The sequence below is a fragment of the Argiope bruennichi genome, chromosome X2 (genome assembly GCF_947563725.1).
Source record: "Argiope bruennichi chromosome X2, qqArgBrue1.1, whole genome shotgun sequence".
NCBI classification, from domain to species: Eukaryota; Metazoa; Arthropoda; class Arachnida; order Araneae; family Araneidae; genus Argiope; species Argiope bruennichi.
In genome coordinates, this window is record NC_079163.1 from 58,637,605 (window position 1) to 58,650,268 (window position 12,664).

Consider the following 12,664-nt stretch of genomic DNA (forward strand, 5'->3'; position numbering starts at 1 on the left):
ATGTCCTAAGTGCAGCAATAATCTTTGAATTCACTTTACACTATTTTTTTTTTGCTTAATAACGTTTGAAATATTATTAATACGAAATTTTTTAGATAAAATCCAAGCAGTGCACCTTGAAACCAGACAACTATCACAAGATGATATTCGGTGGTATATTATCCACTTTGTTTAAATTGCGACGATCTACCACATAACTTTAATGAATTTTAAGCAATGTTTTAATTTTAAAATATTTTAAATATCCCCTCCTGCAGTCAGCTGTTGACTGCAGTTTTTTAAAAATAATATTTGTCGAAACTGAATTTAAGAAATGGTTTAGTAAAAAAAAAAAAAAAAAAAAAAAAAAAAATAAAGGTTCCTTTACAACACTGGATGAGGCAATATATGAATTGTTTTCTTCATTTGTATTTCATAGTCACGTTTCTACGGCAGCACTTGCCCAGAAGAAGGGGGTTTTCATTTCTGACAGTTAGACTCAACGAATTCGGAGATTTAACAAATTAGTTTTAATGAGCAATTAAATCTTAAAGATGGCGCATTCTACAAACATATTTAAAATCTTTCATGAAATCAGAATCTGTTCATCTTTTTTTATAGAGAGAGTAGGTAAATGCATCCTCTCCATTTTTTCATCCCTGCGTTGTGTTGCCTCTGCTAATAAGAAATGTGCAACTTTTTTTTAAAAGAACATTATTCTTTTTCATTTTAATCGATCTCTAATTTAAATCAAAAGTTATTGGCGTAGAAAAAATGTTGTTTCTATGACAAAATATGATTTTTTTCCCTTCCTCTCGTTATATATGACCTTGAAATGTAAAATAAAAGAACTAGTGTTTGTGTTGCTGCTTCTTAATACATAAAAGAAATTTTTGAATATTGTTATTAATTCTATAATGTTGTTCTCCTCTGAATTAGTTGAGTTACTTTATACTGCGACTTAATCATTCATTTATAGTGAAATGATTATGACTGGATATATTTTAATAGTACATTTCATTAGCTTCAGGTTTTTATTAATTATTTTCTTCTTTGTCTTTATTTTATTTATTTATTTGTTTATTTTTTCCTTATTATAAATCTTTTTTTAGTTATGAGTAAGCGAATGTTATATTTTCTGAAGTCATTTTTAGAATACCATATGAATGCTTCACTTGTCAAATTGATTAAATCCATAAAACAAGAAGATGAGAAAAATGATAAAATAGTATATATTGTTTTCTAAAATTCTTTTTAAATTATAAATTCAAAAATATGATGTTGACTATATTACTGCAGACGCTTTTTTTATCTAACATCATTTAGAAAGCATAAGATAGAACAGGGATGGTGAACCATTGGCACACGTGCCATTGATGGCTCGGGACACAATATTTTGAGCACGCAGCCAGTCAATACGGTTTGTATTTTAGTTCAAAATAATAAAATTCACTATGAAGTATTAGAAACAAACGCGAGTGTTTCCCTTCCATTTAAAAAAGGGCCCAGATATTTGTACAGCTGTTAAAAATTCACTTGCTGAGAAAGAAATTAATTTGAAAAGAATTGTTTCAGTTATTTATGGTGCTCCAAATATGGTGGGCAAAAAAATGGTTTCATTAGTTTATTTCAAACAGACATAGGACATTCGATTCTTGAACTCCACTGCATTATTCACCAACAAGCCTTGTGTTCAAAGAGTGGTTTAACATTTCTTGATAAAGTAATGGCGTTAGTCACAAAAATAGTCAACCTAATATCGTCGCAGGCTTTAAATAAGCGAAAGTTTGAGGCTTTGTTGGATGAAGTCAACTAGGTGCATAAAAGATGGCTTCTTCGTCAGCTGTATTTGAGCTCCCATCATGTCGATTTATCCTTAAGGTTTTATAATAATCATGTTTCATAGAATGAATGAATTTCAACAAATCTATCATACCTTTCCTCTTTTTTTTTTTTTTTTGACATTTCTACCTGCTGGATAAAATAAAGGCTCGTCTGCATGTTTCAGATATAGAGGTCTACCTGCTACCTACACATTTTTTTTTTTAATATTAATGGCATTATAATCGGTATCTTCGTTAAAGTCACACTTAAATTGTATGAAGTGGAGTTTCGACTTTTCTAATTTTATCCCGTGCATTTTGAGCCAGTTTACTTGTATCCTTCTAACTGTTGCCTTTCTATTAATGGTAGAATTTTCCAAGGTTACTTAAAGAAAAAAAAGTCTTGATGCGTCATCAGAACCATATGAAACGGTGCTGTCATATTACAGGTTTTATATTATACCAAGCATTCACCGAAAAAATGTCCTGGATTTTTTTTTCTTGAAACTCGATAATAGCAAATTGTGTATATTATGCATTAGTGTATGGAGTTAATCAGATCAGGCTTCTGAAATAAATTATTTATTATTCAATGGCTGAAATATTTTTTTCATTTAGTAGCGTTAATACTTATAATAAGAAAATTTATTCTGAATGTATACAATATGGAGTTAATCGGTGTGGCGAGTGAAGCATTCATTTTACAAAAGTGTAAGATACCGAGAAGTTAATATCATCAGATTGTTACGGTGACTTTGGAAAGATATATTTTTAATTTAATAAGCTAAAATCTAATCTAAATGATTCAAAATCTAAATCAAAATCTGTTACTTATAGTTGTAATAATAGGAATCTAATATACCTGAGGCAAACAATCTGGACGAGATTCAAAAATCACAAGGAGCACACCAATTGGCACTGTTTGTTGGTGGAGTTCCATTCCATCTGCTATTTTAATTCTTTTCAATAGTCTGCCCACTACTGTGTGAGAGGCGTCGGCTATCTGTTGTAAACCATCAGCTAAACTGTTAATTTTATCTGGTGTCAAAGTAAGACGGGACAGAAGTGGAGCTGATAAGCCTATAAACATTTATGACAATCATTATTTTTCTTAGATTTAGAATATTAAAAAAAAATTTTAATATTGACCAAATAACGTTAATATTTTTAATTTCACAAGTCAATCTGTGTCAAAAAAAAGATGACGTATAAATCACAAAAAAAAGTTGCAGTTCAGTAGTAAGAGTTCTAAGGAAATTTTTCAGTTGGAATATACCCAACAAAAGTATGGTTCTACCCCGAAATTTTCGTTCATTTTTTTTTTCTGTCTCTTAAGATACACCATGGTATCAAAAGTATTCGGACACTTTGGGATTTATGCATTTTTTTTTTTCCTCATTTTTCCCCAGAAAGGCTGAAAGAACTGTCTTTGATCATATAAAAATATATTTAAACTCGCTTTTACCATGAAAATTCTGTCCGGGTAGTTAGAGCACCAATCAGAAATTGTTGAAGAAAAGGTTATGCTTTTCCTCGTTTGCGGAAAGCATATAAAGATATGAAAGTTTCAACAAAAGTTTTAGTTGCTTTCTAGTTTCGTTTGCTTTTATTTATAAACAGAAAGCTTTTATTTGCTTTAATTTACATGCAATTTCGTAAAACTATCAAGAAGATTTTTTATAAAACTCGAATTTTCAGCATATTTCAACTAAATTATACGAAAATTACAGAATAAGTGGCAAAATATTTTTAAAGCATTGTATTAAAATCAGAAGTAAATTTTTAAATAATCGAGAAAATGTGAATATTTTTGACACATACATTTTAGCTACTCATGCACGGTGTTTAACTCATGCGATATTTTTTTTCTTCACAGTTTCAAAGCTAGATATATAGGGGAACTTAATAGAATGCATTTGGAAGATTCGTATAATATTCAAAAAGATATCAGTATTCCAGTGAGCTGTATTTAAACTTCTATACGATAGCAACTGAATTACAAAGGGTTTTCCCCAAATTGATATTCTTTTAACTTCAGTGCTTGAATAGCTATACTAATCTCTATAAAACGTTGGAAATGTATGTATCCCATGTAAAAATGTAATTTTTACATAGGATAGTTTAAAGACAGTTCACCCAGCCTTTCTAAAGAAATTCGGATAAATGCGTAAAACCAAAAGTGTCCAGATACTTTAGACATATAATCTATTTCCTTCGTAGTTATTATGAACTCATTGGAAAGAAAGCTCTGAGCAGAACGAGAATGTTTCTTTTTAGTCTGAGATTATGAGCATATGAGAGACAAAATGACATATGAGTAACTCATTTTGTCTCCGAAAATTGGCTTAAAGAAGTAAAAAATATTTCTTTGTAATCTGAGATCATGAACAAAAGTGCATATGAGTAACTTATTTTGTCTCCGAAAATTACCTAAAAGAAGTAGGAAATATTTCTTTTTGGTCCAAGATTATGAAAAAAATGGCATATGAGTAGCTTATTTTGTTTCTGAAAATTACTTTAAAGAAATAGAAGTTTTAAAATGTTGATAGTTGAAATATACTAAGCTTATTGACATGAGGAGAAAAATAGGATTTATTGCATTATTAGAATTTTGAATAAAGGTAAAACAACTGGAATATTTGGAATGAAATAAATTTTTCTTACCTGATTCTTCAGCTAGTCGCAAATCTTTAGCATTCGCTTGAAGAATCTGTTCTTTGCGATTCTGAAGGAGCTCTGCAAGATGATTAATTATTTCTGCTCGTTGATCACCGGATAATTCTAGCAAGCGCCTGCTACCTTTTCTGGCTGTAAAAAGTGCAGAAAGTTTTTTACAAAAACCACGAGCAAAGATCAAAAGGAAAAATGAATGGAAATAACAGTTGCTTGTGGACAATATTTAATTCCCGAATTATTAAGTTTTTATTTATAGATAACTGTACACCTGAGGAAGAGAATGCAACATTATCAGAAATTTAATGAAATTTCTCCCATTGAAATTCCATTAAAACTGACAAAGTAATCGCTTCCTCGCAATTAGACTTTATGAAAATTATTGAATTGATGAAAATTATTTTATTACTATGAAATGTCAATATTTTCTTATACCAAGGTAAGCATTCCAATGTCGAGTGAAATTGTATCGTACAATATTTTACAAACTCAAGTTATTCACTTTATGTCAGAGAGGAAAAAAAGAATGTTTTTATTTCAATGACGAATTGTTTCTTTTATGAGTTTGTAAAATCGCATTGACGAAATAGAATAAAACAGCCTATACTTTCTAGGCTTAAAGATTTCTTTTAATTTCACAGTTGCTTGTAGCTTATTGCAAAATATGTTGCGAAAAGGCTTCTAATATATTGTTACAAATCTGTAATGTTGCTTCTCAGAACGGTTATTCAATCACTGGAAAGTCCGTTTTACAATCAGCTCTGTTTGAATCTGATCGGGTGTCGAGTCAGTGATCTCAGAGCTTGGCGACCAAGTTGGTAACCATGTGGCGACTTGGAGACGAATTTGGCGACTTTGGCAATAAAATAGTTAATACTGGAATCTCACAGAATGTTAGCGATTGAGCCAATAGGAACCGATATATGCCTGATTGTTCCATAACCTTCTCTGTTTTAGTTTGTTGCTTGTGTACTTCTCGGCTGTATATTTGTTGTCGTTGTATTAGTGCTTCGTGTTAATAAAAGTCATCGTTCGTTACTAAGGGACTGTTTATTTCATCGACCAACAAATCGCAAGGAACCCCGAGTTCCGTAACAGTATTAATATACACGTAAAGAGCAGTCTAAAGTTCTAAGAATTAATCTATTAATATGACATTTCAACAGATTACATTTTTCTTCAGAAAAGTCACATTTAAAGAAAAATCTGCAATCTTCGATTGAATCCTGAATTTTCTCGATAAAAAAATTAGGGATTTGGCGCTTCTTGCTGTTCCGATTTTTTTTTTTTTTTTTTTTTTTTTTTGCTATAAGAAACTTTATTTTTACTTCAGCTCGCTCTTAAGAACCAAAGAAAGTGTTATCACATTGGTCATTTTCAGAGAATAGCTGCTCAATAAATATTGATCTAAGCAATGGAAATTTTCGACAAATTATGGGCATTGTAACTAAATGTTCTTTTACATCAAGTGTAATAAAATCCACGTTTACCTTGTATTATTTTGAAAGAATTTCATGTTAGTTGACATTTTTTTCTACTCACACCAATTTCTTCAACTAAGCTTAACAAAAAAAATTTAGGAACACTTTCATTAGTCTACTAAAAAGTATAATTTTTTGTCCTTATTTTATAATTCAATATTTTAGTTTTTTTTTTTTTTTTTTTTGGAATTCTAAAATCACTTTTTCTCAAACTTCCAGCTATATGGCGCCATTTATATTTAATAAAAATTTAATTAAATTAATCAACTATGTTCTGAAATTATTAATAGAATATATTGTCATCAACAACAAACAAATGCAAAAACTTTTAAAACCTCTAGCACGTTAGAAAAAGTTAAAATTTGAGTACAAAATGCCATCCCTACAAACAAGTCAGGTTAAATAAAAGTTTGCAAAAATATATCATGCATGTTGAAATGCAGCAAAAGTATGATTCTACCATTAACAGCATGCGTTTCCACTGTAACTGTTAGGCTTTTGTGGTCTGTGAAGAAAGTCCCTATTCTTTTCCCTTGAACAATTCGGCTTACAGCATGTTCGTCTGTACCATTACAGATGACCACAGCGATTCCACGTTCTAGGGCCCAGCTGGCAGCGCGAACCTAAAAATATATAAGCAGTGACTAAATATTTTTCACAATGTTTACATTGCTTCCAATAGGTTCATTTTTCTCATTTATTTATTTGTTGGGATAATTTGACGCACAGATTTAGAGGGAAGAATCTTACACAACTGAACTTAAAACAAAGAACATTGTTTTAAAAAAAAAAAGATTGATTAACGATTCAATCACTTCAAAAGGTTCAATAATTTAAGAAATTAAAAAAATGTTTCATCCTCTTAATCACGAAGATAATGCAATGTTCTAACAGCACTGCCAAAAAGTCAAAATAACGGGAATTAAATTATTGATTAATCATTACGTTATGTTGTCAGTTTTATTTTCTTGGTACAATACGTTATTACAAATTTGAAGCATTTTCGTACTGTTAATAATAAATGCATATGTATCTGTCAAGTATATACAGTGCAAATTAATTGACCTAAACCAATAATTGGTCCCAAACATACTTTGCAGGATGATAATGTGAACCTCGGAGCGTTATTAGTTTATTAATGATCATACAAAATGTTGAAATGTAATAAATTTCTACTTCGAAAATTATTACGCGACAAAAAAAAAATTTATATCATTTCAGTAGGTTATAAATTTACCTACTGCTCAAGTTTTCCTAATTAAAAAATCCATTGTGATTTGCAACTATATTTTTCACTGTTATGTAGAAATTTAAAGTGTTTTGAGTTGTTCATAGAAATATTAATATAATTTAATGTAAAAAAATATGTATATGTAAATAAAAATATGTATATGTAATATAATTTAATGTAAAAAAATAATGTTGCTCTGTTAGCATGAAGGGTTTTTTTTTTGTAGTCTATTAAATATTTCATTTAACTAGCAAAAAAATCTAATAAAATATTGGATAAATTATGAAACGTTTTTTGGTAATAAGTCAACAATATATAGAATTATTCTACTTCTACTATTAGCATGCTTTTACTTAAACAGAACGTTATTAGATCATCTGAATTTTCGCCATTATCACTTTCCTCAAATTTTAAATATTTAACAAAGTTTGATGTTAACATAACGTTTTATTAAGAAAATCAAAAAGACTAAGCTTCGCTTTAAGTTTAATTGTTAAAACCATCAATATTTCAGGTGAGCAAGTGCTCATAGAAGGCGGAATGTATTTAATGTTGAAGCAGCTGTGGTGAAATGTCGACCATACATTGCGACAAAAAATTCTAAAAAAAGGTGAAAGTATGAAATTAAAGTGGAAATGTGAATGGCAGAAGAAATATCAAAATATAGTTTAAATTATTTTCTAAAATCACTGAAATGTGCAAGAAAATTTGCACTGGCATCTTTCTAAACTAAGCAATTTCTGGCTAATTGCAGAAGTGTGAATGGCAGAGAGATAAATATATACCCATCTTTAATTGGCGATTTCATGAATACTTGTTAGATTTTTTTCGCTTGATGTTTTTTTATTCCCTAAAAAAGACACTTCGATGCTTTTTTCCCTTTAAGAACATGCATTGATGAGGGTTTTTTATTCTTACAGCCTAAAGAACATGATATATCAAAACTTTTTATATACAAATACGCACAAATGACCTGTTGTATACTACTGATTATATCACTGATGATGGATCACATATATACAGGGCGATTCCAAACTTATCGTTCAAATTTCATGGGGGAGGTAGGGAATACGTCAGGAAACCGATTTCACATAGGAAAGTATTTCCGCAAATGTACGCATACGTATGCAGAGGGCAGCCAATCAGTGTATAACTCGTCCAACCACTCCCGCTGTCATGAGTGTACGAGCTGACTTACTAGTGATAAGATGAATTGTTTTATTCATCAAGAGCTAGCGGATATGCATCTCGCATATGGGCAGCTGGCGAAAGCGGTCACCGAGCTAGGCAGGCTTAGGAAGATCGATACTCCAACAGAAGAATACCGGAGCATCAAATGTTGTGAATCTTGTGCTCGTGAAAATGGTCCAAATTTTGAGTAGCTACTGTGAACCTATACTTTATCTTGTTGGAATAAAAGTTACATTCGTTACTACTTATATGTTCTGTTTCTTGTGTTCACTTTACTCCATGCAGATGACGTTTGCAGATATACTTTCCTATGTGAAATCGGTTTTCTGGCGTATTCCCTACCTCCTGACGAAATTTGAACGATAAGGTTTGAATCGTCCTGTATACATATTTCAAATATAGAATGAACATATTTCATATATATATATGAACATATATAGAACTAACATATTTCGAATATATTCTTCATTAAATGTAGGCACTGTATAACACAGCTTGTTTAATATATCAGTGAGTTATTGGACAACAAAACCTCACCTTAGATTCCATGCCACCTAGTCCTACTCCAGACTTCTCACCGAACACAATATTGCCATCCAATGACGGGCAGTAGCTATATAAAAAGCGTGCGCCATCTTGTCCAGGTGGTAATGTGTAGATGCCATCCACATCTGACATAAGGATTAAAAGGTCAGCCTGAACTTCAGCCGCTAAATGTGCAGCAAGACTGTCATTGTCTTTGATATTCATCACTTGCTAAAAAAATAGAAAAAAAAGTAACATTTCGAGAATGAAGTGAGAAGATTATGCAAGAAGATAAAGAAGTGCGTTTATCTGAATGACATCGTTCTTTTGATTAAAAGTGTCAGTTAACGCAATTACTTCTGTTTTATTCCGCATATCGAACCAAATTTGTTGAATCGGCGCTTTAACTTTCTTTCAATTATTTAATGAAATGACTACTTCTACTTCAGGAATATGTTCCTCTAAAATTCCATTTGAAATATTCATGGATTCTACATATTTTTTGTATTGAATTATACACATATCAATGATTTAATTTCAGCTTAATTGTTTCCATTGACGATAAGTAAATGCATGCATGATGCACGGATATGATGGTTAGGGGTTAAAAGTAATGGTTGATATATTGCAGTTTTCTTTTTCAAAATAACAGCCCCATGGGGTCTCGATGCAAAATACGAAGTACATAAATATTTGAGTGCTTAAAACATATACAGTTTGTCTATCTGAGGTTTTCAGCCGATCATTTCGATTTGTACTGAATATTTCGTTAACACATCCCTGCGTAAACATATCAAACCATAATATTTTTATCACTATAAATAGCTTTATTTCTTTGTTTCGTTTTCCTAGGTAATTATGTCACGGGTGCTGAAATTTTTTTTCAAACAGATGGAATAATGAGATATTCTATTGGCAAGAATAAGCAATTTGAAGAAAAAAAAGGGTTTTGGTTAATTTTAAACTGAATCATTTCAAACTATGAGTATTAAAATAAATAAACAATATAATAAAGGATAAAAACTACTACTAACTAAATGTAAGCCGAATCTGTATTTAAATAAAACTGGCAGGCGATGATCAATTCAAAACTTACTTCAATGCAATCCTCATCTAATAAACGAAAGTTTTATTTTAGTATTGCAGCTCTTGTAGTTAATTCGTTATATTCATTTCATCTCTATTTGCTTTAGATTTATAGAGAGCAATTTCTTCAAAAGAAAAATAATTGATAAATTTTTTAGTAAATTTTTTCTTGTACCCCTCCCCCTCCTGAAAAAAAACTGCAAAAAAAATTATTTCTGTAATTGATTCGAATGAAATGAATTTTGTTTTTAATAGAAAAGTAAAAGTCATGTATTGAAAGATATTTTAATTCACAGAATGAGCATAAATTAATTCGTCATGAAATAATTTTTATCACATATGTAGCAATAGCAAAATAATAGACATATACACATGGAATTTCTTAAACAATTGAAACATTTGCAGAAAACTATAGAAGACTGCATTCTACATTAAATGAAGGGGGAAAACATTCAAATAATTTTTAATACTGAAAATAACAGAAAACAGTATTTATAATTCAGAAGAGCATTATTTAATTTTTATTTTATATTATTATTTATTATGTATTCAGGAATTAGATAGCTATGTAAAAATATTTACAAATGAAATTAATATCAAAAACAAAAGATTTACAATATCAATTCTTAAATTACAATAATTTATCGAAAATCTAGAGTTCGAAACAAAAGTCATAAACGTGTGAGGCGTAGATGAAAAGCTTTAAGTAAATTAGATTCTCTTATTTATAATGTATTTTATTTTTCATAGCATGAAAGATTAGAATTTTTGGTTTATTATATTTTCTTGTGGCTTTACAGCCTTCTTCTGTTTTTTGTGCCCCACGCTTTTGTGATTTTTGTTTTAATCTCCATATTTTGTATGAAAAAAATTAATTTCTCTAGTTCGCAGATAAACGCGTTTTCTTTTTTCAGTTTTCTCTATTTATAATTTCCAAGTTTTTAGTCTTTCTTTCATAGGATTTTAGTCTTTATTTTATAGAATTTAATTCATTGCAGCTTAAAGAAAGACAAAGCAACTAAAATCTATACAGAAAATGAACACTATCAACGCTGACATTGCAATGCATACGCAAACCCTTTAATAGCCGATTTTAAGCTTATATTCATATTCTAAGATTCGTTTGAAATTTTATTGTGAAAAAAATCGCCTTCTAAGAATAAATATTCCGATTTTTATGTAATCTTTAAGTTCAATATTTCCCCAGAACAGTAAATATTCTTGAATGCATTTGTAATATTTATATTCTAATAATAAATTTTGAATTCTTAATTTCTTATTAAAATTTATTTTATCAAAAATATTGATGTGAAAACAACCATAAAAGCGTGAAATTCTCATAGAATTACTCTGAGTAAATAACTTTAATCACATTTATGATAGTTTTTTCAATGGATACGTAAGATTATCTTTTATATTATTACATTGTGTCTTTATAATACTTCTTGATTTCCGATAATAAAAAACATTACTTTTTACCTTTTATTGCACCGGTAAGACGACGTTTAAAACCTTTTTATTTTTATTATCTTCGACTCTTTAGTCTTCTTCATATTTCCTAATTCATTGTTACAAGTATAATAGAATCTAAAAATTAACATTTCTCGACTTTCAAGATAGCCCCTGAGGAATCAATTTTCGACTAAATTATTATATGAATCGATAATTAAGGGCTCTAAAATTATTAAGATGTTCTATTGTAACCGAGAACCAATAACAGTACAAGATTACAAAACTCTAGTATTATTACATGAGAAAGTTGACGAAAATCACTTGCATAATTCCATTCTTAAAAATATGAAATATATGAAGGTAAATAAAAATATAAGATAAAGTGAGATAATTTCATATCAATAGTTACCCCTGTTTCATTGTATTTAGCTCCACCAGCTGTATAATCCACTTCAGGAGGTACTACAGTGTCATTAGTGTTTACAATAGGAATGATGTTCAAACTCAGCAATTCAAGAACTGTGCTTTTTAAATTGTATCTGCTGTCTGGATTGTAAAAGTCAGGCTTTGTTACGAGCACCTAAAATAAATAATAAATCGAATATAAGTCTATAAAATAGGGCTCAGTTCTGATATAAATTAATGTTAGTGAAATAATTATTTGAACTTAGCCTTGTTTAAAGAATTATGGAGAAGACTATTAATTTGCAGAAAAAGAATTATTTACGCTTGATATAAAATAGTGGCTGTTTCATGTTAAATCTTTGTTTACTTTAGTGTTTAATATCCCTTTTGCAATTCCCTCTCAGTAGTTATCTTTTTAATGTGTTTTTTAAAGATTATATCCGTTCTATCTCCTTATTAACACCTACAGATCATTTGAAAGAGTCATCCTAACTATAAAGGGTCCTTTACAAGACCACCCAGCAATACCTAAAAATTTGAAACACGAGAGGCGCAATTTAGTATATAATTAGAGGATTGAATATCCTTGTGATCAGATGAATTAACAATTTAAAATTCGCCTTTTTTTTTTCTTTGTCTTACAACAAGTTTCGAAAACCTTTAACCTTTTTGGATCTGTTCCCAAATTATCAAATTCTTTGAAACAATTGAGCAGTTTTTCTTTGAAAAAGAAACCAAGACCTACATCTCTGCGTAGCAAGTCTGCCTTTATTCTGTAAACTGCTCGGAGTTAAGGAGCAAATAATTCATTTATACAA

General features: G+C 29.8%; 1 protein-coding gene across 1 annotated transcript in view; it reads right to left on the reverse strand.

Annotated features, from left to right (window-relative positions):
- Positions 1–12,664, reverse strand: part of LOC129960162 (delta-1-pyrroline-5-carboxylate synthase-like) — a 51,011-nt gene that overhangs the window by 10,690 nt on the left and 27,657 nt on the right. The window contains exons 5-9 of the mRNA XM_056073354.1: positions 11,851–12,021; positions 8,916–9,134; positions 6,417–6,579; positions 4,467–4,610; positions 2,665–2,882 (exon numbers count right to left, since the gene is read on the reverse strand). Of these exons, the coding sequence (XP_055929329.1) occupies positions 2,665–2,882; positions 4,467–4,610; positions 6,417–6,579; positions 8,916–9,134; positions 11,851–12,021 (915 nt within the window). The remainder of the gene's footprint in view (positions 1–2,664; positions 2,883–4,466; positions 4,611–6,416; positions 6,580–8,915; positions 9,135–11,850; positions 12,022–12,664) is intronic.